The sequence below is a fragment of the Lepidochelys kempii genome, chromosome 3 (genome assembly GCF_965140285.1).
Source record: "Lepidochelys kempii isolate rLepKem1 chromosome 3, rLepKem1.hap1, whole genome shotgun sequence".
Taxonomy (NCBI): domain Eukaryota; kingdom Metazoa; phylum Chordata; order Testudines; family Cheloniidae; genus Lepidochelys; species Lepidochelys kempii.
Window position 1 is genome coordinate 179,527,640 of NC_136382.1, and position 25,152 is coordinate 179,552,791.

At 43.8% G+C, this 25,152-nt stretch overlaps 1 protein-coding gene across 1 annotated transcript in view; it reads right to left on the reverse strand.

Moving 5' to 3' along the window:
* Nucleotides 1–426: 426 nt before the first annotated feature.
* ACYP2 (acylphosphatase 2) overlaps nt 427–25,152 on the reverse strand; it is a 134,891-nt gene continuing 110,165 nt past the window's right edge. The window contains exon 4 of the mRNA XM_073339164.2: nt 427–1,114. Within this exon, the coding sequence (XP_073195265.2) occupies nt 1,000–1,114 (115 nt within the window). The 3' untranslated portion in view covers nt 427–999. The remainder of the gene's footprint in view (nt 1,115–25,152) is intronic.

Genomic DNA, 25,152 nt, shown 5'->3' on the forward strand with positions numbered 1-25,152 from the left:
CAGTATGCTTTACTCCTGATTTGGAAGGACCATATCTAGGATTGAGGAAGTTCAGCCTCTGTAATGATGTATTTCTTGGCCTCTTTGCCTTAAATACCAAAAAAGACTTATCCAAGTGCTTAACTTTAAGCATTCACTTCAGTGGGACTACCGGTGCTCAATATGATGTACTTGGTTAAGTCTGTGCAGGATCAGGTCTTAAGTGATAACCCTAGTTAGTGGTGATTTTTGTGATGCAAATCCCTGGCCATTAGCTATGAGACTAAAGCCATCAACTCATATCATATAGGTCACCATGAAAAAATCAGATGGAAGTAACTTAGTCAATATTGATCCTGGCTGGGATTGGACAAAAGATCTATGAAAGACTATATATCTCTAAATCCCTTATCTTGAGCTACCCAGACATCATTATGGAAAGTTTTTAATCAGACTTGGCTGGGTACATTTTATAAAGCAAAATACATTTATTTTAGAACACTTGCTACAGCATTAACTAATTATTACAAATAATACAAGAGAAGTTTACAATTCATAGCATATAGGATATACTACTGAATGTTGCTGTGATCCTGTTTAAAGATTACTTAAAGTAGTTAAACATTTTTAATTATGCCACAGTGAAATGTAAGTTGTTTTTTAATTGTTTGTTTTTAATCTATATAAATCAAATATTTTATTGGGCAAAGACTAGGTTCTTTATGATCATGTCTTACAAATTTCACTGTGCACTAGAATTTTCTGATTTTGTATATTTTTATTGATTTTTTTATACTTCCTTCTAAGTAAATTATATACAGATTGGCAATGTTGGTAAAGATTCACATTGTGAAATTTCTGATACAGTAACTGACAGCCCTACATTATGTAAAAGGGGTATTTTTATACTTTACTAAGAAGCAGACATAAAAAAAGTGCTGTCATGCTATTGCACGGAGGCACAGAAATTACTATGCAGCTGAAGCATTATAATTTTGTGCTTAAAGATTTCTTCCTCCATTAGTATCTCATGCTAAATCCTGAGAAATCAAGCCTGGAGATCTCCTTCTCATTAAAAAAGTTGGTTCGGTCTATGCGAGAACTGGGACTTCCAACTTTACTCAGCCAGGCCTTCCTGAAAAACAAAATAAAAATAAAAGTATGTTAGAATAAAATGAACTGCACGAGTGGCATTTGCTCTTCTGTTGTGCTTTCTATTTAAAGGGCTTATGAAGTTCAGCTTTTCAATGCGGAAATTAGTCCTGATAAATGGTTTCCAAATATGTTGTTATCTCCCTCAGCTGTTTTTCCCCTTTTCTCTTTACAAGTAAGATAAAACTATTTAAATAGTAAATAAAATTGTGAGTGTTTCAAAATACATTGTAGAATATTACATACAATTAAATCTAGACTCTGAACAAAATTTCAGCTGAAGTAGGCTCCTTAAGGGTGTATTATTAAAATGACAGGTTTCGGAGAGCAGCCGTGTTAGTTTGTATCCGCAAAAAGAAAACGAGGACTTGTGGCACCTTAGAGACTAACAAATTTATTTGAGCATAAGCTGAAGTGAGCTCACTTCAGCTTATGCTCAAATAAATTTGTTCGTCTCTAAGGTGCCACAAGTACTCCTTTTCTTATTAAAATGAGTACTCAGTTTTACCTATTTTAATTATGTCATTCATTATAAAAGTATGTGTTTACAAAGTTAATAAAGTACTCATTGCAAGCACCCGAGGACTATATATCATAAAAAAAACAGTAACAAGAAAGGATTATAATACCCTGGAATGTTTGAGTGGGTCAGAGAAACCTTAAATCAAACAGCATATAAACTACATTAAGAGAACATTATTGAGTTGCAAAGTCAAGTATTAAAAAGTTAGGAAATGCCAGAATTTAGGCTGTCTGTGCAACATTAATTCTGCCCTTGCATGCATGTGTGTAATGAACAGTCTTTAATTACATAAACACATTGTTTTTCCTTCAAATGACACTGAAATTAATAGGACTACTCCTGGAGTAAGGTACTACTCAGCATGAGTAAGAGTGGCAGAATCTGGCCTTTAGTTAATTCTTTGTTCCAGATAAGAATGAGCAAACCTTTCCAAATTTCTGTTTTCACAATACACTGTACAAATATGGTGCAGAAAAGTTTTTCTAAATTATCATCCTTCTCAGCATCACTCACAGTAAATGGATCTGAAATGATTTATCAACACTTAAACTTCCTAAGGGTTTAATTTATCTTATTTATTTGAGAGAATAAAATTTGTTAAAGTATTTTTATTTGTTTGTTTGGTTGGTTTTTTTTACCTTGCCATGAGGTACCTTTGACACTGCATGCCATATTCTTCATAATGATATTCTTATAATATGATTATAGCATAATTATGATGCACTTTATGCAAAACAGATCACATGAGATGTCATTGGAAAAGTTATTATTCACTGAATATTTTTATCCTATTTGTATGCATGTATCATTTTTCTATCTGAAGTTATGAATATTGACTATGTATCTGTATTTCAAATGTAGTTACAGTTGGGTAATGCTTACTAGGCAAGATGTTTTCAGTCTAGCTAGCTGGTTGGGAAAGGCCTATTCAGGGTAATGAGCCATTAGGGAAAATGACAGGCCTTAGGAGAAGCTTATGCCCCACCTGGTAAGCCTTCCTGAGAGTACTCCAGACAGCCTGTAAGTAATGGCTGCTATGACTCCACAAGGTCATGTGACCAGGCCACATGACTCTGGACATTTTGGGGTGTCAGTATTTTTCTACAAACTGAGTTTGGGACAAAGGGTTCCTGCCATATGCTAAAGCTATATGAGGCAGGGAGTGACATCATCTGTTGCTCTTCACTCCCCCACAAGAAGACTCCTGGAAATACCTGAGGAATAAAGACTGAACTGGGGAAGTGTTGGACCCAGGCTGAAGGGATCTCTAGCTTGCATATGAAAAGCCTGACGATTCCAAGCTGTAAAGCAAGTACAGCTTGTTCCTTAAGAATCTGCAAGCCTGCTTGTACCCCAGCAGTCAGGGTGAGAAACTGCTAATTCATATCCAATCTATCTAGTATGTTAAGTTTAGTCTGCATTTTTTGTTTATTTGGTAGGCAATCTGCTTTGATCTGTTTGATATCACTTATAATCAATTAAAATCTATCTTTTTGGAATTAATAAACTTATTTTATGCTTTAATCTAAACCAGTAAATTTGGAGAGAAGTGCTTGGGAGTCTTAGCTTAGGGGCCTGTTGCATTTCATCTCCACATTGAGGGAGGGATGAACTCGATGAGCTCATGCTGTGCAGTTCCCTGTGCAGTGCAAGATGGTATAATTTTGGGGTTTATACTCCAGTGGGGGGCTGCGTACCTGGGTTATCTTGGCTGTAGCCTCTCTACTGTTGGTTCATGCAGTGTCTGGTCAGAGACCCTGCATGTAACTGCTGCTGGGTGTGTCCCTGCCTGTGTGAATGCTGGTGGAAGTGTAGGACCGGGAGTGGGTCTGCAGTTTGTCACAGCAGCACAGTGTGAGAGGGAGTCCAGGCTGGTGGGTCACAGGGCTCAGTGGTACCCCAGTTCCAGGTGGCACCCATCCAGGGGGGAACCCGTCACAGTACCAGTTACAGCAAACTCTTGTAAAGTGTAAGCTGGCTTTAGCCAGAGCTTCAGGCTACACATTGTATAGTATTGTGATTTTTGTCTAAAAATGAATACCTCTGCTCCACAAAATACAGTACATCCTGTGTGTGCACTAACAGGATATAAAGATAGGTGATTGACTATTTTTTAGGAACTTACAGATATGAAAATAATGCAAATAACTGATGTGAGATTTAATAATCATGTTGGGTTTTACTACTAGAATGGCTCTACAAAGATCAAATAATTTCTCAAGATTCTAGAACATAATACAATCTACTAAAGCAAATGCAATAACAAAGTAGAATTCATTTTCTGTGTACTGCATCTAAAGAGGAATGCATTTTACATACATTTTTATTCATGACTAAGACTGTCTTAATTAAGTAATTGTTCACTTAACAAAGCAGTTAAAATATAAGATTTTATTCAATTCAATATGAATTTGAAGAGCTAAAGCAATTAAATTGTTGATTAGTTTTACTGAAAGTTACACTCAGCATTACACAAATAAAATATTCTTGCACTGAGACCAGCGCCAGCTCCAGCCTTTTTGCTACCCCAAGCAGCGAAGGAAAAAAAACAAAACAAAACAAAAAGATACATTGAGCTGCTGCCGAAGTGCCACCGAAGAGGAAGAGAGGGACTGCAGGGCCCACCGCCGAATTGCCACTGAAGACGCAGACGTGCCGCCCCGATGACGGACGGAGTGCCGCCCCTTTCTATGGGCCTCCCTAGGCACCTGCTTCCTTCACTGGTGCCTGGAGCCGGCCCTGACTGAGACTTATCTTGATATCTCCACCACGAGAACCACAAATCCATGGAGGCTTTAGACCTTGAACCAGCGTATGAAATACACCTGGGACATAGGCCACGTTTTATTATAGCCCTATCAAGAACCTGGGAAAAGTGTTGATAGGAGATCTTTTTATGTTGAATTTCTGACAATTCAATGTAATATCTGAAAGTGCCTCAGAGACCTTTGCTGGCTGTATGGAACAAGAAAGGAGTTTTTTATTACTTGTATTACAGCTGCAGAAACAATTCAGTGTTGCCACTAAAATGGTTAAATAATAGCTTGTATTAATGGCCTGGCCCTGGACAACTAAACGTTATCCTTGCGGGCTAGTGTACAGATTCCTGGTTAGTGAGGAATCTCTAGTTCTAAAGGTTAGTTATGAAAGCAAATATGTGCCTAGAGCTCAAGTGTTTTGAGATATAACTTTAGGAGCTGTAAGAATGCACTTGGTGGGTTAGTGAAGCATGTATCCAAGATAGAAACGCCCTTATAGGAAGGCTCAAGCGAGGCTAAGTGGAAAGGGAAAGGTCCCTTACAAAATACCACACAGATCTAGGGAGGAGTATGTGTGTTCAGAAGGAACTGTCTGTGAGGACACAAGCCTTGATTTGGTCTATAACTGTTTATTGTAGATCAAATTAATATCCAATCTCTACTAAATGTTTACACAGATTTAGACCCAAAAGAGATTGTTCCCAAGGAGCTATGTGGGTTGTTAGTTGTGTGACTCCAGTGTGGTCACAACTTCTTCACACTGCCACCCTGCATAAACCTTGAAAAATTTACTTTGAACCAGTGCTTATAATGCATAGGTTTTGGTGTCCAGAGAAGGACTCTGTAGGACCTTCCTATCTGCTATGCTTCATTTAAAAATCCAGTGGTATTGTTAGTTATTTTTTTGAAAATAACCATTTGTTCTTTCAGCTCTTTGCCATGCCACCTAGCTTTAATTAAAATTCACAAAAATCTAGGGAACAGACCCTGGGAATCCATACAATTGTCAGACATATGAAGTGTACAGAATCTTTGATTTTATTTTTTTAAGACCTTCTTCAAACCCTTTATATGTAACTATAATACATAGTATAATATCATGTATTCATTTGTAAAACAGTTTTGACTAGTATCAAAGTGCTTTGTAGAAAGACACACAGTAATGCAAATGTGTAGCAAGAATAATAGAATAAGGTGTGTGTGTGGGGTGGGGGGAGGGGAATATTTTCAAAGGGACTTTAAAAATGGAAAGAGAATTGATAACATGTATAGTTTGGTGAATTGCTGGAGCTCATGGCCAGTCTGATTGGGCAAGAAGCAGCGCACATGGGTCTGGTTATTAATGCAGATAAAACTAAGTCCCTGGTTATTACTATCACCGTCTCCAACTACAGATTACAACCAGCTCAGTATTAACCTATCCAGATGGAATAGTGAGCAGATGGCAACTGTCAAATACTAGGGCAGCATCAAAGATGAGTGCTGGAGGATACCTGAAAAACGTGGACACTTGTGTAGCAGCAGCTGCTGCCATGCTTTAGCCCTTTCAGTGGCCTCTGTGGCAATTATAACATCAAACTTGCTATGAAGCTGCAGATCTATAGAGCCATGGTTACACCACCGTTATTGTATGGCAGTGAAAAAGGAAGGCTGAGGAGTGGCCACTTGGTGTTTACAATTCTCATAGTCTTTATCAGCTGCTCCATATTAAGTGACAGGACAAGATTCACAATGAGGTTGTTCATAGCTAAACCCACCAACCATCTCCATCATCACTGCTTTGGTTTTAGCAACTTTCTTGATATGGACATGTCACATTTAGTAGGATGGAAGACCAATGAATTAAAATGTGTTTACCAAGGAATACTGCTACATAGCCAGCGATTACGTGGTCACCAAAAGCTTCAGTGGATTCCAGTAAGATCACGAATTATGAACATTATGACCCCAAAACCTCTTTATGACCATTGCCAAGGGGGTTACAGGAAAATCCAGATTGTGTTATGTACTCTCTGGTTCACCAAAGAACGTCATATGAGTCCTCAAATGAAAGCTAGTGTCACGCTGGTTATTAGTATCATTGTGAAATTTATGTACAAATACCATGTATTATGTCCCAAATTGATGGCAATAGAAGAGGTTTTAGAACAAATTGATAAACTGAGCCGTAATAAGTCACAAGGACCTGATGGTATTCACCCAAGAATTCTGAAGGAACTCAAATATAAAATTGCAGAATTACTATTGGTAATATGACAGGTTTCAGAGTAACAGCCGTGTTAGTCTGTATTCGCAAAAAGAAAAGGAGTACTTGTGGCACCTTAGAGACTAACCAATTTATTTGAGCATGATGAGCTTTCGTGAGCTACAGCTCACTTCATCGGATGCATGCCGTGGAAACTGCAGCAGACTTTATTTATACACAGAGAATATGAAAAAATACCTCCTCCCACCCCACTGTCCTGCTGGTAATAGCTTATCTAAAGTGATCATCAGGTGGGCCATTGAGCTATTACCAGCAGGATAGTGAGTTTGTGTGTGTGGTTTTTGGGAGGGGGGTGAGGGGGTGAGAGAACCTGGATTTGTGCAGGAAATGGCCCAACTTTATTATCATGCACATTGTGTAAAGAGTTGTCACTTTGGATGGGCTATCACCAGCAGGAGAGTGAATTTGTGTGGGGGGGTGGAGGGTGAGAAAACCTGGATTTGTGCTGGAAATGGCCCACCTGATGATCACTTTAGATAAGCTATTACCAGCAGGACAGTGGGGTGGGAGGAGGTATTGTTTCATATTCTCTGTGTATAAATAAAGTCTGCTGCAGTTTCCACAGCATGCATCCGATGAAGTGAGCTGTAGCTCACGAAAGCTCATGCTCAAATAAATTGGTTAGTCTCTAAGGTGCCACAAGTACTCCTTTTCTTATTGGTAATATGTTTCAGAGTGATAGCCGTGTTAGTCTGTATCAGCAAAAAGAACGAGGAGTACTTGTGGCATCTTAGAGACTAACAAATTTATTTGGGTATAATCTTTCGTGGGCTAAAACCCACTTCATCGGATGCATGCAGTGGAAAATACAGTAGGAAGATATATATACACACAGAGAGAACATGAAAAAATGGGTGTTGCCATACCAACTATAACGAGACTAATCAATTAAGGTGGTATGATAATAGCCCACCTTAATTGATTAGTCTCGTTATAATTGGTATGGCAACACCCATTTTTTCATGTTCTGTGTGTGTGTATATATATCTTCCTACTGTATTTTCCACTTCATGCATCCGATGAAGTGGGTTTTAGCCCACGAAAGCTTATGCCCAAATAAATTTGTTAGTCTCTAAGGTGCCACAAGTACTCCTCGTTCTTATTGGTAATATGTAATCTATCACTGAAATCAGCATCTGTACCAGATGACTTTGGAAGGTAGTTAATGTAATGCCAATTTTTCAAAATGGCTCCAGAAGAGATCCTGGCAGTTACAAGCCAGTGAGCCTAACTTCAGTACTGGAGACATTGGTTGAAATTATAGTAAAGAACAGAAATACAGATAATCATGATTTGATGGGGGAAGACGCAACACAGTTTTTATAATGAGAAGTCATACCTCATTAATTTATTCAAATTTTTTGAGGCAGTCAGCAAGCATGTGGATAAGGGTGATCACTGTATTGACTGGTACTTGGATTTTCAGAAAGCCTTTGCCATCATCACAGACTCTTAAAGAAACTAAGTAGCCATGGGATAACAGGGAAGGTCCTCTCATGGATCAGTAAGTGGTTGAAACATAGGAAACAAAGATTAGCAATAAATGATCAGCTATCACAATGGAGACAGGGGAACGCTGGGGTTCTGTACTGGGGCCTGTGCTATTCAACATATTCATTAATGAACTGGAAAAGAAGATGGCAGTTAAATCCTAGTGAGGAAAATAGAAAGGAGCATAAACTCTGGCAAGTGAAGAGCAAAAATATGAGGAAGGCCAAAAAAGAATTTGAAGAAGACCAAAAATAATAGCAAATTTCTGTTTAAATACACCAGAAGCAGGAAGCCTGCTAAACAACCAGTGGGGCCTCTGGCTAATTGAGATGCTAAAGGAGCACTTATGGGCGGTGCGTGAATTGCCAGCTGGGGGAGGCTAGCCCTCAGCCCCACCCCTTCTGCCCTAGACTCTGCCCCTTCTGCGCCCCTGCCGGGCACAGCCTTCCCCAGCGTCTGATACCCACCGTTCATGGGAACACTAAGGATAATAAGGTCATTGCGGAGAAACTAAATGAATTCTTTGTATCAGTCTTAATGGCTGAGGATGTGAGAGAGATTCCCAAACTGGAGCCATTCTTTTTAGGTGACAAATCTGAGGAATTGTCCCAGATTGAGGTGTCATTAGAGGAGATTTTGGAACAAATTGATAAACTAAACAGTAATAAGTCACCGGGACCCAGATGCTATTCATCAAGAGTTCTGAAGGAACTCAAATGTGAAATTGCAGAACTAATAACTGTAATTTGTAACCTATGATTTAAATCCGCTTCTGTAGCAAATGACTGGAGGATAGCTAATGTGATGCCTATTTTTAAAAAGGGCTCCAGAGGTGACCCTGGCAATTACAGGCCAGTAAGCCTGACTTCAATACCGGGCAAACAGGTTGAAACTATAGTAAAGAACAAAATTGTCAGACCCATAGATGAATGTAATTTGTTGAGGAAGAGTCAACATGATTTTTGTAAAGGGAAATCGTGCCTCACCAATCTACTAGAATTCTTTGAGGGCATCAACAAGCATGTGGACAAGGGGGATCCATTGGATATAGTGTATTTAAGATTTTCAGAAAGTCTTTGAAAGGTCCCTCACCAAAGGCTCTTAAGGAAAGTAAGCTGTCCTGGGATAAGAGGGAAGGTCCTCTCATGGATTGGTAACTGGCTAAAAGATAGGAAACAAATGGTAGGAATAAATGGTCAGTTTTCAGAATGGAGAGAGGTAAATAGTAGTGTTTCACAAGGGTCTGTTCTGGGACCAGTCCTATTCAACATATTCATAAATGATCTGGAAAAAGGGGTAAACGGTGAGGTGGCAAAATTAGCACATGATACAAAATTACTCAAGATAGTTAAGTCCATGGTAGACTGCGAAGAGCTACAAAGGGATCTCACAAAACTGGGTGACTAGGCAACAAAATAGCAGATGAAATTCAATGTTGATAAATGCAAAGTAATGCACATTGGAAAACATAATCCCAACTATACATATAAAATGGTGGTGGGTTTTTTTTTTCTAAATTAGCTGTTACCACTCAAGAAAGAGATCTTGGAGTCATTGTAGATAGTAATCTGAAAACATCCATTCAGTGTGCAGCGGCAGTCAAAAAGCTAACAATGTTGGGAATCATTAAGAAAGGGATAGATAATAAGGCAGAAAATATCATATTGCCTCTATATAAATCAGTGGTACACCCACATCTTGAATACTGCATGCAAATGTGGTCGCCTCTTCTCAAAAAAGATACATTGGAATTGGAAAAGGTTCAGAAAAGGGCAACACAAATTATTAGGGGTATGGAAGAGCTTTCGTACATTTTCATAGATACTAAGGTCAGAAGGAACCATTATGATCATCTAGTCCGACCTCCTGCACAACGCAGGCCACAGAATCTCACCCACCCACGCCTGCGAAAAACCTCTCACCTATGTCTGAGCTATTGAAGTCCTCAAATTGTAGTTTAAAGACTTCAAGGAGTACAAGGAGAGATTAATAAGATTGGGAATTTTCATCTTGGAAAAGAAATGACTAAGGGGGGATATGATGGAGGTCTATAAAATCATGACGGGTTTGGAGAAAATAAATAAGGAAGTGTTATTTACCCTTTCCCAGAACACAAGAACTAGGGCATCACCAAATGAAATGAATAGGCAGCAGGTTTAAAATAAACAAAAGGAAGTATCTCTTCACACAACGCACCGTCAACATGTGGAACTCTTTGTCAGAGGATGTTGTGAAGGCCAAGATTATAACGGGGTTCAAAAAAGAACTAGATAAATTCATGGAGGATAGGTCCATCAATGGCTATTAGCCAGGATGGACAGGGATAGTGCCCCTAATCTCTGTTTGCCAGAAGCTGGGAATGGGCAACAGGGGATGGATCACTTGATGATTACCTGTTCTGTTCATTCCCTCTGGGGCACCTGATATTGGCCACTGTTGGAAAACAGGATAGTGGGCTAGATGGACCTTTGGTTTGACACAGTATGGCTGTTCTTATAGTGATACGATGAACAGTGAAGGCGCAAAGTTTGCAGACAATAGACAAATTTTCAAGATAGCAGTGGAGTGAAACTTTAGACATCTGTCCCTGGCATGTGGTTAATGTACAAAATCATGATTTGCAATAAGATAATGGAATTGATGTATGTTATTAGTGTGTTGTTAGAACTCAGTTTGTACTAGAACACTGATCCAAAGGCAATATCTCCAAGGTATGGCAATGGGTTATGTAGCCTTTTACATCTAAGTCTCTGGTTCAAGTCCAGGCTAGATCAGTAAGGGCTCATGGCTGATCCGTGGCCCATGTGAGAGGAGTTGGTGGTGTCCACATAACAAAAAAGAACACTACTGGCGGACTCAGAGGCATACAGTATGGAGGTCGAACTTCCCTCTTATGCCTTTAGGTGGTCTTCTGGAAATGGTTTGAAACATGCTTATGGAGTGGTTGGAGTTGTGATATTGGGGACTGCCTGCAAGCATGCTGCCCAGACACAGAGTCTGGGCATCATGCTATGCATAGGCACTGACTCCGTGGGGACAAATTAGCGGGTGCTCTGCACCTACCAGTAGCCAAGCTCCTCTCTCCTCACCTCCTTCCCCCAACAGCGCGCCACGTCCCTGCTCCTCTCCCTTCCTCCCAGCGCTTCCTGCCCCCACACCACCTAACAGCTGTTTGGAGGAGCTTAGGACTTTCCAGGAGGGAGGGGGAGGAGTGGGAACACAGCACGCTCAGGGGAGGAGATGGAGAAGAGGCAGGGCAGGGGCAGGGACTTGGAGGAAAGGCGTTGGAATGGGGGCAGGAAGGGGGCAGGGCTGGGGTGAGAAAAGACAGGGTGGGGTGGGGACTTTGGGGAAGGGGTGGAATGGGGGTGGGGTGAGGACGGTGTCGGGGTGGGGCAGGAGGCCGGGTAGGGGCGGGACCAGGGGGTGGGGTCAAGCACTCACAGGGCAGAGGGGAAGTCAGCGCCCATGATGCTATGAACCTCTTAGTGTCATGCACAGCCAATTGGAACCAGACATAGAATAAAGCAAAGCTCCTGCAAGCACTTTAAACACTGAGTGATCAATGAACACTGCAGGAGGGGGGAACATTTACATTTCAGCTGCATGTTTTGTACTTGCTCCAGGGACAAAGGGCTTCTCCAGGGCTTGCAGCCTAGCATCTTTCAGGAATCCTATGGTCACTTACAATTAAAAAGAAAATGAATCTATCAAATGTGAGAGAGGTTGTGGGCAGGTAAAATTTCAGATATATACATAGTGCATCTGTCCCATGATGAAACAAGCATGAAGGCATTTCCATACCCAGACTGATTTTTACAGTATTTAACCATATTTGTCTCTCCCCCTCCCCCACCATCAGTACTGGCGGTTCCTGTTGCTGGCTGGATCACGGCTCGCCAGGCACCCACCCACCAGCGGTGCGTGGGGGTGGTCCAGTGGCCGATGATGGGGGTGGGTGTGCAAGGCTGATGGTGGGGTGAAGTTGCAGCACGCAGGGCCTGCTGCTCCCCCTGCTGGTCCATGAGTGCAGCCCCTGCTGCATGCCAGCTCTCGGCCACCAGGGCCCCACCCCCCATCCCATTTCCGGCTGGCACCAGCTGCACACTGCAAGCTGTGGTGGCTGATGAGTGCAGGCAGGCGCCAGGTGGCAGCTGGCTACATGTCATCTCTGCTGCCCTTTATGTGCTTCTCCACTCGCTGTCCTCTCCCTGCTTTGCCCCTTCACCCTCCAGCCCCGCTGCTCCTCCATATCCCCCCCCCCCCCCCGGCAGGACGCATCCCACTCCCAGCACTGTGCAGAGAACCAGCTCCTGATTGAAGCGCTGAGCTCACCAGCAGCCCGGCTGGCAGGCTCCTCCCTTCCCCCACTGCCTCAGGCTGGGCTGGTGCCTCAGAAAGCCCAAGACACTCTGGCTCGGAGCGCTGGCCAGGAGGAGCCGAGCCCTGCATATGCCAAAGCCCCCCACAGCGCTAGCACGGGGAAGCCTCTCCACCCCTCAGCTAAGCTCTGGAGTGGTGGTGGGGAAGCAATTTCCAGCCTGTTTGCGCCCTTCACAGCAGCCCCCGAGGGAGGGACTTAGCACCCTCTTCACCCCATGCCCAACCCTGGGTCCTGCACCCAGGAAGCGTGGGGTTGCTCTGTCCTGTCCTCTAGGCACCCTCCCCTGCTGAGTCACCTCTCTGGCTGGGTTCACTGAAGCCCCTGCAGTCAGGTTCCCTGGGCCCTGGTGCACAATGCATCCTTAGGGCTTAACCCCTTCCTGCCTGCACTGTAGTTGGGGGACAGGAGGCGGCTGGATTATGTTGGTGGCCAGCAGCAGCCTGGAGGTGTTAGCTGCCTTTCAACACTGTGCGGACAAGAAGGAAAAAGCTGCTTCCAGCCAATGGGGGGGGAGGAGAAGAGATGAGCTCTGCAAAGACACGGGCCAGGTCATTCCCCCGCCCCTTTGGCTGGAAGCAGCTCCCATCCCTTCCCTCCCACACAGTGCCGAAAGGCTGCTGCTGGCCACATTCTGGTGTGAACCCTGAAGGAAATCTGGGGAGGGAGGGCATGTGACCCTGCATGGCCCCCCCTCACCACGTGTTGCCTCGGGAAGACACGGTGCTAGGTACCAGGAGAGGCAAGTCTGGACCCGTGGCCCAGCCAGGCATGAAGGGCTGAGAGCACCCGGCAGGGAGGGTCGGGTCAGTCGATCACCACTCCCCGTGTGAGAGAGGTGTATGGGAGTGTGTGTGTGTGTCCTCTCTCCATGTGAACCTTAAAGATAAGAAGGTAAATAAAAAGAATCCAACTACTCAGTATTTCTTTCTCAGTCAACCTGATGTTAATTTGAACATTTTTTGAACGTTTTTTGAATGTTAATTTGAACGTTTTTACTGCATAGTTCTGATGGATTGCCATTGAATTCACTTGAATATGAGTAATTTTACCAGGTGTCCCATATTCAGAATGAAAATATGGTCACCCCAGTTAAATGAAATGGAACCAGGTTTCGAAGGTGATCTAAGCACAAAGGGTTGGGGACTCCAGGCTTTAGAAAGGGCTACCTAGGTGTGATTGCCTCTTTCATGTTAACATGGGTGGCGGGTGAACCCCCACCTTGGGTAGGCTAGCCAGCTGACCACGTCCCTTTTGCCCAAGGCCCTGCCCCCCACATGCCAGAGCCCCAAACCGTGCCCCCCCATAACAGGAAGACCCCTAAAGGCCCTCTGGCGACTGGAGGAGCCCTGACCTCCCTACTCCAGCCACGACAGGTGCCCCTCCCCTTGCCCCCAAGCACCAGTCCAGTCCCAGCCACACCGAGCCAAGCCACCACCACCACCACCACCCTGAGTTGCCGGCTCCCCTGAGACTGGCCGAACCGAGCCACCTCACGCCCCTGCCAGACTCTCCCATCCACTGCTGGCTCGCCGCGTTCCCTCCTCACTTCCCCGCCCCCCGGGGAGGAGGGACCCAGCGAGCAATGGCGGGCAGGCAATAGCAGCAGCCAGTTGGGGCCTCGGGGAAGGGGCAGGGCCACAGTAGCCCAGGTGTCTGGCGGTGGGTCCACGGCTTAGCCTTCCCTGGTCTATTGTACCTGCTGCCCATGCATGTTAACTACAGTGTTGTTTACTAGCACAACAGTGTAACAAGAGGTAGATATGCACTTTACATAGAATGAGAAATAGAATCTGAAAAAGGGAACACTGAGCTGTTAAACTTTACTGTTTTCAATTAGCAAGGATAGAATATTTGAGATTGCATTTTGAAGATTGTATTTTTAAGTGAGTGAGTAAACCAACATTTCAAACATTTAAGTACTCCTATAGTGTTGTCTTAATAGAAAACACTATTGCCAACCTCAAGCCTTCAAAATTCATGACTCAGACCCCCACGTCATGAGATTGGTTTTAAATAATGAGACACTACAAATAATAAATGTGGGGTTCTTTTTCTTTGCTTTCTGGTTTCCGAGTCTTTAGGATGCACTTGCTTCATGGTTGCAGGCTTTTCTCCACACTTATGAGGGCTAGAAACTTACTTTTATTTTAAATGAGAGTGGACATTCTCCTTTCATCAATAGTCTCCAGGAACTTGGGTTTAAAAGAAAAAAATTTGGGGGACTCTCACAATAAAACAGGGACAGTTAGCAACACTCTGATAAGCTTGCTTTTTTTTTAATAGGAACATTATGTGTGCATGTGCGCGCACCCACACAGAGAATAAGGCAGGACCAGAAGATGTTATGAGACCATCACATAAATTGAGTATTAACATTTACAAAAATATCTGCATAACAGCTTTTGGTAAAGTTAACATGCTAGAGATGTTAACCCCATCTATAGTACAATTCAAACTAGGTCAGAGAGGACCAGGTTTTTAAACACAATTCTTGCCTGCAAGCATGGGCAGTGGGTATAATAGGCCAGGAGAGGTTCTGCCTCCCCTGGCCCTTGCCGCCGGACACCCGGTTGCAGGTTTGGTGGGGGACGTTTTTGTTTTATTATGCTTCATGCAGGTTCTGGGGCAGCTGAGGAGGCAGTATGTGCTATTCAGCTTCCTGAGTTCATCAGTAATCAACCAGGACTCCAGAGAGACGGCTGATGAACCCAGGAAGCTGAGTAACACATACTGCCTGCTCAGCTGCCCCAGAACCTGCATGGGGTGCATCAAAAGCTCAGGTTCTTCTTCGGGGAGAGAGGCTGTCATGCTGCAGCTTTTCCTGAGCGGCTTGGGTTCTATGGAGGGGTGGAGAAGGGAGGCACGGCGTGGCTGCGTCTGGCCAAGGGCTCCTTCAGTCAGGTGGAGGGGGCGGGGGCACTCGGGGCTCCTCTTGCTGAGGGGGGAGTGCTTGGGGCTCTGGCCCGGGGAGATGCAGGCAGAAGGGGCAGATCTGGGGGCTCTACCTGCCTGAAGGGGGACTCCACCTGCCGCCCATGCCTGTGTAACCCTTCTGCCCGTCAGAGTTGGCAGCAACAAGGGCCGGGTTCAATATCTAGGGGTTCCATTCCAATAACACAATGCAAACCGGATCAAGCCCCCACCCAGTGACCTGGGACAATTATATACCACCCCCGCTGGGCGCCTCCAAGAGGCAATACTTCCCCTCTCGCAAGCACAGAGTCTGAGTGTAGCAAAAGCCTTTTAATAACAGAGAGAAACAATGTGGCATTATGTTGGGGAAACACCACCAACAGGATTCATAACACAACCCATGAGCAAAAATTGGGGCATGCCCTTTCCCTTTGGTTCTTGAGTCCAGCAACCCCAAATCACCTAAAGTCCCAAAAGTCCAGTGGCCCAAAAGTCTCTGTCCCTGGTCAGGGCAGCCCCAGAGTTCGAAAGTTTATCTGCACAGCTTTACCTCCCAACCTGGGTGGAGATGGGGGAGGGGGGGAGAGAGAGAGAGGAAGGGGCACGTTACATGATCTGAAGCTGACCGCCCCACAGCTCCATAGGCCTTCGCTTCGCTCCGCCCCACTCCACCCCGCCAGCCGCCCCACGAACTGCTTCGCTCAGCTCGGCGGCCCACAAGCAGTTCCCGCCGTCCCACGAACTGCTCCACCAGCCGGTCCACAAACTGCTCCGCTCCACGTCCCACCAGCAGCTCCCGCCGTCCTATGAACTGCTCCACCAGCCTGTCCACAAGGCACTCCAGCACTCCTTGCAAACTGCTCCACAATATAGCTTCAGGCTCCCCCAATACTTAACACAACGCTCAGTGATTTCAGCTCTTAGGTGAATTCAGCTTGTAGTAGGGGAGCCTCAGTGCTGGTGCACTATTAGCCCAAAGTGAGCTCAGCAGCCTGTAATTAGACTCCTAAATGGAATCAAAATTAGCTCTGATATTCCACAGTGGAGAGAGGAGGAAGTGCAATTACCATGTGAGGCCCATGCCATCAAGTATTAATACTTACCCCCAGCCTCTCTCTATTCACAGAATTTTGGAACCCATGTCCCTTGCCTAGCAAGTGCTGCTTAGTTGATGGCGAGTCCCTCCATCAAAACAAAAGGCCCAGTACAGTTCCAAGCACAGTTCCCATAGTCAGGGTAATAACAATTTATTCTTTCTGCCCCAATAACAGAGACACTGGGAATCCCACAGCAGCCAAAGGGACCTTTTGAGCAGCTATGGGCTCATGCTAGGCAGGGTGGGTGTGCCTATGCAAATGAGATCAGCCCCTGAAGTTCTTTTCCACAACTTGCCACATCTCACCACCAGATGTCAGGGTGGAGCTCATCCTGACTCTGCTTACACCTGCAAGGCACTAATTTAGATTTCCTGGCCAGAAGGGCAGTGCTTCTCATGGGCCTAGACATCTTCACATTTGAGTCAACACCTACACTGAATGCAGCAAGACTGCTGGAGTCTGAGCTGTTACTAGACCAAAGACGCTGCTAAACCAGCTGCCATGTATTATTTCCTCTGCCTCCTCCACAGATTCTTTAGGTTTTATATAAAGTAGAGCAGGGGAGGCAGGCGCAGTGAAAATCACACATACCAGCTGGGTCAGCAGTAGTGGTGGGTTAAGGATGGGAAATAACTTATAGGCCACACATAAACTGCCCCAAAAGCTATGCTTCAGAGCAATCCTCCGTCTCTCCCTTCCCCTGGCTCAGAGGCTTAGGATATTGAGTCTGCTAACAAAAGGGGAATCTGGGGACAAAGCTGAGAGGATCCAGTGTTGGTTTGAAGAAAGTAGCGGGAGGGAGCAAAGCAGTCAGGGACATCTCATGGGAAGTAAACTGGGGAACACAGGCTCTCAAATGCAAAGCATTAGAGAAATCTGGAATGGTTGAGAGGTCCCAAGAGAGAAGCTTGGGGAGAATTATTAATTGCTTGGAGGAGAAGGAGAGCATGCAGAACAGCGTTCAAGGATCTCCAAAATACACTGAGCCTAGCAACTTTATAAAGTGATTTACAAAACTGTGCTCTAAACTGTGTGGACCTGAAGCCTATTGAAGGAGAATGCATCTGTCTACAGAGCCTTTGAAACTAAAGTTCCCTCTACTGCTGCTGCCATGGAAACTGATGCATCCGATCAGTGAAAGTGGGTCAGGGTAATTTTAAATTACCATGCCTACTGTACTGTATTAAAAAAAAATTGTTAGCAACAGAAAATGCTAGGTTGGGATCAAAGGGCATTATGTAAGTGTGTATGTGTATATGGCTATCCAAACATATAGCACATTATACTGTATATATGGAGAAGGGAAGGGGAAGTGGCAGAGAGAGAGAAAGTGCATTACTCCCTGGAGGTGAAATACAATTTTGACACATTTTATCAGGATGACCACACCACTACAAAGCAGAGTCACAAGTCTGGGACTAGGTCACCTTAGTGAGTGAAAGGAAAACAAAAAATACAATCACAACTTGGACCAATTGACAGTCCAAGGAGAGAGGCCAAGAACTGGGTGGGCATGGAAACTGAAGTATGCTCTCATCGGGAGATGGGGTAGGGGGTTCAGTCAGATCTTGCTGCAGTTATGGTTGGCACTTCTCTATAGACTATCCAGTGAGGAATTTTTTGAGGAACAATTTGAAAGTAATGTCAACAACAAGGGCAAATGAGCAGAGTCTTTGACATGGAAAGGATATAAATTAGGTGTGACGTCCTGAGAGTACTGAATAAACAGCAAGATTATACATACCTATTTAGATGTCACATATCTATTTATAATGTTATGAGAAATACGACTTCTATGTGCTCATCACATACTGTATATGTTACGAATACTGAACCAAATTTTCTACTGGTGTCAATTAGCATAGCTTCGTTGGTTTCAATGGAGCTGCATCCATTCACATCAGGAGAGAATGTAGTCCATTACATACACATTCCTTAGAAACCTGCTTCATTAGACACATTTGACCCATATTGAAAGACCATATCTATTAATTCACAATCAAAAGGGAGCAATTTCTCAGCTAGAAGGAACTTTAAACCTGAGAACAACTTGCTCTGTTCTGATACCCACTGCAGAGCCTAAATGTTCTTTTTGTAAAGTTTGAACAAAATTGGTTGACCTATTCTTGATATGTGAGCAGAAAAAAAGCATTTTCCCCATATGTTCTCGTCAGAGATTTTGTTCCGCTTTTAACAGCTTCAGCAACAAACTTCAAATTTGGCTTGTTTCACAGACCTCACTGAGATCTTAAAAAGCAAACTACGTCTGCAGAATTAGGTAGTGTTAAAGTGATGTTTTTACACAACGCATAGTCAATCTGTGAAATTCATTACCACAAGAGTTCACTGAGAATGGTAGTGTTTTACACGCACATTGCACTAGTCTAAATGACTATATGAGGCATCGGGCAACCGAGAATCAGGCCCTAGGAGTGCTTCATGCGCTCCTGCTGCAAAAGTACACTGTTGGGGCTATCAGGAGAAAGAAACTTCCTGTCAGGGTTGTCAACTTTCTAGTCACACAAAACCGAACACCCTAGCCCTACCCCTTCCCCGTGCCCTCCCCCACTCATTACATTCTTCCTCCTTCAGTGGCTCGCTCTCCCCCACCCTCACTCACTTTCACTGGACTGGGGCAGGGGGTTGGGGTACAGGAGGGGATGAGGGCTCCAGATGGGAGTGAGGGATTCGGAGTGCAGGAGGGGGCTGTGGGTTGAGGCAGGGGGTTGGGGTATGGGAGGGGTTGAGGGCTCTGGGCTGGGGGTACTGGCTCTGGGCTGTGGCCAGGGATGAGGGGTTTGGGATGCAGGAGTGGGCTCCAGGCTGAGGGGTGGGGACAAGGGATTTTGAGTGTGGGAGGGGACTGTGAGTTGAGGCAGGGGGTTGGGGTGCAGGAGGGGCTGAGGGCTTTGGGCTGGGGATGAGGGGTTCAGGATGCTGTAATATATATACCGCTTACTGTATTTTTCACTCCATGCATCTGATGAAGTGGGTTTTAGCCCATGAAAACTTATGCCCAAATAAATTTGTTAGTCTCTAAGGTACCACAAGGACTCCTCGTTGTTTCACCTTGAATGGTTCCTTGAAATATGTGTTAACTACTTATGCTAAACAATCTGTTCCACCTTGTATTTAGCTGTGACACTCTCGACTCCATTTCCTAGACCTGAAGAGCACTGTGTAAACTCAAAAGCTTGTCTCTCTCACACAAACAGAAGTTGGTCCAATAAAAGATATTACCTCACCCATCCTGTCTGTCTAATAATAAAAACAAGCATTTAACTCTAGTGATCCCACAGTTACATACTGACTGTGAGCAGAAGGGACCCAGATCTAGCAGATGTGGGTGCCAGCTCTGCAGCATGCTCTCCCTATTGTCTGAGCCTATGGAAGTACAGAAATTGGACTGAGCCTGCTGGCAGGGGAAAGAAATTTTCTGTGTAAGAGACAATCTAGGTCCATGTTCTTTTTACACCTTAAAGAGTTAATATTTTATATGTTCACCACAATTTAGTATTTATTTCATATGGATATTATTTATAGCTCCACGTATGTAAGAGTGAGCATTCTTAAAAGACCTAATATCAAGGCTGCTTAACTCTGATGGTCTTACAGCTTCCACAAGGATATCAGTTCAATTGTCACAAGCAATTTTTGAATCTGAGCAAGTAAGAGATCACACACTATCTAGATAGGTGCTTAGTATTTGTAATATTTAAAGGCATCTTTCAAGTCATGACTGCAAACTACTCTGCTGGAGGATGTCTTAGTCATTTCAACTGAGAGCTCTAATAAAGAGCCATAGAGGTTTAATTCAGAACTATTCAGGTTGCTCACTAGCTTCCCCACTGACACACATCACTGAAATCTGATTTTTATCATCTCAAATAGTCCTGTTTCTCTAATTTCTATTATTAGTAGGCACACGGGTAAAATGAGGCATTTGTGTGAGAAGCAATATTGCTGTGAGTTTCCCTATGGCAAAGTCTGCCATTGTTGCCTGTGAACCATCATTATGAAAAGAATTAACTATAAGTTGAACTTCAAACCTACAAGCTGTTTAAAGAGGTTATCAGAGCATAACAATGTATTTTAAGAATAATTTTGGCTGATATATTCTGATTTAATAGCTGCTGTGTATTTTTAAGGCTCTTTATGTTTGTTGAAATAAAGTCCAATACATTTCACTTGAGAGTCAATCTCTGTTTCCTTCAATCTTTAAAAATGAAATGGCAAAGCATTAACAGCAGGTGGGTGCTGTAATATAAATGTTTTATTATTACTCTGAGTCTGTCTCCTGGACCACTTGTCTACAGAAGAAGCTTTCTTCTTAGTCTGCAGCTGTGATATAAAAGGAATCAAAACTGGAAAAGAGCCAAGACTGAAAAGCCTGAGCTATCCTGTACTCAGACATATATGGGATTGCTATATATTACCTGAAATTAATAGGTGCAAAAACACCGGTTTACTAACTTTTTATAAGAATTTTATTGCTACTACATTGTGCTCATATCCCACCCTAATTCCACCCCTGCTTTTGTGCAATTTCATAGCTTCTCATTAGCTTTTGTCCTTCAGCAGTATGTTCTGTACTGAGAGGGAAATACCCCTTAAATAGTCTCAAAAACTACAGTCAAAACCAATTTAACTCCAGGTCAGATCCTGCTTCCACTGAAGTCAATAGCAAAACCTCCACTGAGAACAATGAGAGAGGATTGGGTCCCTATTTCCAAGTTCAAAGAAGATATAAAACTATTTTAACAAGTTACTGTAAAATACGGAAAGAAACACACCACAATGAACAACATAAAGTAAGTCAACAGCTGCTAGAAAGTCCTCAGTGGCCCACTACTGTTTTTTACATGATTTATATCTCATACTTATAGTATCACATATTTGTATTATTGACTCTATCATGTCTTGTACCAGTAGCATTTTAATCTCTTGCCTTCACACTTCATCTGACATAGCTCATCAGTGAGCCATGGTGGTCTGTGAGGTGATGTGGAGGAAGGGTGTTTAGGAGCCAGTACATTAATGTTTGCAGACGACAAGTGGTTGTAGTATTGAACCAATCCAATAACATGCTGGTCCCAGAACTTGGCACCATTCTCCTCTAGGCTATTCTGCAGGAGGTTTAGGGATGGACTAAAATGGCTGGTCCACTTTCCAAACAGGAAGCAACAAAAGCTCTGATTTCTGCTTGATACAGGCAGGCTTTACAGGTATTTTGAGTTTGGGTTTTGCTCAGAGAATCTAGACTGTGTTTGTTGGGACTGATGGGGTTAATATCCAGAAGTCATTGCTATATGAAATAAACTCTTTAAGTCAATGGAGAGACATGTACTACTTTGTATATGAGCAAGTAGTGATTCCCAAGGCAAACTGAAAAAAAAGGCCCCAACCATTCTGTATTCTCCAACTCCAGAGCAGGAAATCTCCCCCTTAATTCCCAGAAATTATAAATTTTTCAAGTTATGATTTATTTCTACAGCAGCCTCTGGGACTTTCATGATGGTAACTGTTCTTTTAAGAGTAGGGAAAACGCCTACTCTTGTACTTATACCAATACCCACACATTTTACACAAATGTTGGCCTTTTCTATTCCTCTTCCCTGAAGCTTCACTTGGCTGCCAAAAATCTCATTTGTTTTTCATAACTTATGCCATTTGTTTCCTTTTCCAAATTTCACTCATCATGGTCAGTAAAATCAGTTTCTAACCAGCTTCACACTGCTGCCGTGATTAAGTAGTTAATATTTGTACTGACTTTGAACTGAAAATGTGAAGCACTATGTAAGTGCCACGGACTTACAAACAATGCTAGGAATCATTTCATTTTTTTAAAAGCTGTTTTCAATGATTTTTAAAAAAAAGTTATGAATAAACATTTGTAATAAAATGTTTTATAAAACCTACATTTTGGACCTAATCTAGCAGTGCCACATTAATAACTACAAACATGGACCAGTATTGTTGCTCACTGTGTTAGTTCATGAACTCCTGAGGATTACAAGTTGTGGAGCAGAGCTCTTGGTTGGCTTGGAATTTTGAGATAAATTGTGAATCCTTTCAGAAAACTTGAGTAAATGGACCTTCACAAAGGCGTAAGTCGGGGGGAGCTGGAATCATTCCCCATCTCCCCAGGACATGTTATGGAGCACCAACAGAACCACTCTGCTGCAAGAACTGGGTTTCCTTCATTCTGTTTGGGATTTTTTGGAGGGGGGGGGAAGAGGGGGGTTGTTGGCTAGCAAATTTGCATAGCCACAGAGCAACTGGTCAGGTCCCCAGAGCTGCACTCCACTACTTTTGTGCTGACATGAAGTAACAGCTCTGGCCTGTGAATGCCCCTTGTGCTGCGTGCCCTTCCTGCAGAGCTGAATCACAACAGCTATGCTGTATTTAGAGCCTTCCATGCATGCAATGTTGTTTTTGTGGGGGGTTGGGGAAGGAGGAATGTGGCTGTGTGCAGGATTTGGCTCTTTGTGGCTCATGTTTGCTATAATATTCCTGATTTTCAACTCTGCTGGCATTTATCTTGAGATGAAATTTGAGACAAATCCACAAAGTTACCAGTTTCTCAAGGAAGTAAAGGAATAAAACTGTTTGGAATAGCTAATTTCAAAATAAGTTTTCAGTTACTTAGTGCTGCCATCACCAAGAGTTCCATTGTTATTATTCTAAAAACCATGTATTTAAGATTGACGGGATTTTATGAAATAAAGCCTCTCAGGAGATGCACTGTAATATACCCTGGTAGAAAGATTTTGCTTGGCTGTTTTCTAGAGCATAAATACACAGAGAATACAAAATGTTTTTTTCTTTTTTGCAAAAAATAAAAATCAGGAGAATAACATAAAACCAATAATTTTGGGGAAAAATTATGACATCTCATAACTATCAGAGGAAATTGTTTTGGATGACAACAGTTCTTGACCAACTTGAAACACTAAGGGGTTAAAGTTAGGTCGAATTTATAGAAGTCGATTTTTAGGAATCAATTTTATACAGTCGATTGTGTGTGTCCCCCCACTAAGCGCATTAAGTCGGCGGAGTGCGTCCACAGTACCATGGCTAGTGTCGACTTTCGGAGCGTTGCACTGTGGGTAGCTATCCCACAGTTCCCACAGTCTTCGCTGCCCATTGGAATTCTGGGTTAAGCTCCCAATGCCTGATGGGGCAAAAACATTGTTACGGGTGGTTTGGTGTACATGTCGTCTGTCGCCCCTCCCTCCGTGAAAGCAACGGCAGACAATCATTTCGCGCCTTGTTTCTGGGCAGACGCCATACTGCTGTCAGCAGACGGTGCAGTAAGACTGCTAACAGTCCTAGCAGTAGGACTGCTTCTGCTGAAACTCTGCTCTCCTGGTGCCATGAATCCACCTCACAGGTCTTCTCGTCATTCTGTATAAATATCTACTCTCGTGGCATCCATCATCATCCACCGCTTCCGCTGCAACTCTGCTCTCCTGCAGATGACATACCACGGCAAGCATGGAGCCTGCTCAGCTCACCGCTGCTGTTGTGAGCATTGTAAACACATTCTGCATTATCCTGCAGTATGCGCAGAACCTGCAAAAGCAGGTGAGGAGGCGATGACAATGCCATCACGCTAGTGATGAGAACATAGACACAGACTGCTCTCAAAATACGGACCCTGGCAATGTGGGCATCATCGTGCTAATGGGGCAGGTTCCTGCCATGGAACGCCAATTCTGGGCCTGGGAAACAAGCACAGACTGATGGGACCGCATAGTGTTGCAGGTCTGGGATGATTCCCAGTGGCTGCAAAACTTTCGCATGCGTAAGGGCACTTTCATGGAACTTTGTGACTTGCTTTCCCCTGTCCTGAAGTGCAGGAATACCAAGATGAGAGCAGCCCTCACAGTTGAGAAGCAAGTGGCGATAGCCCACTGGAAGCTTGCAACACCAGACAGCTACCGGTCAGTCAAGAATCAATTTGGAGTGGGCAAATTTACTGTGGAGGCTGCTGTGATGCAAGTAGCCAATGCAATCACTGAGCTGCTGCTATCAAGGGTAGTGACTCTGGGAAATGTGCAGATCATAGTGGATGGCTTTGCTGCAGTGGGGTTCCCTAACTGGTGAGGCGATAGATGGAACGCATATCCCTATCTTGGGACCGGACCACCTTGGCAGACAGTACGTAAACCACAAGGGGTACTTTTCAATGGTGCTGCAAGCACTGGTGGATCACAAAGGACATTTCATCGACATCAATGTGGATGGCCGGAAAAGGTGCATGATGCTCGCGTCTTCAGGAACTCTGCTCTGTTTGAACAGCTGCAGGAAAGAACTTACTTCCCAGACCAGAAAATTACCGTTGGAGAAGTTGAAATGCCTATAGTAATCGTTGGGGACCCAGCCTACCCCTTAATGCCATGGCTCATGGAGCCATACACAGGCACCCTGGACAGTAGTAAGGAGCTGTTCAACTATAGGCTGAGCAAGTGCAGAATGGTGGTAGAATGTGCCTTTGGATGTTTAAAAGCATGCTGGCACAATTTACCCACTCGGTTAGACCTCAGTGCAACCTATATTCCCATTGTTATTTCTGCTTGCTGTGT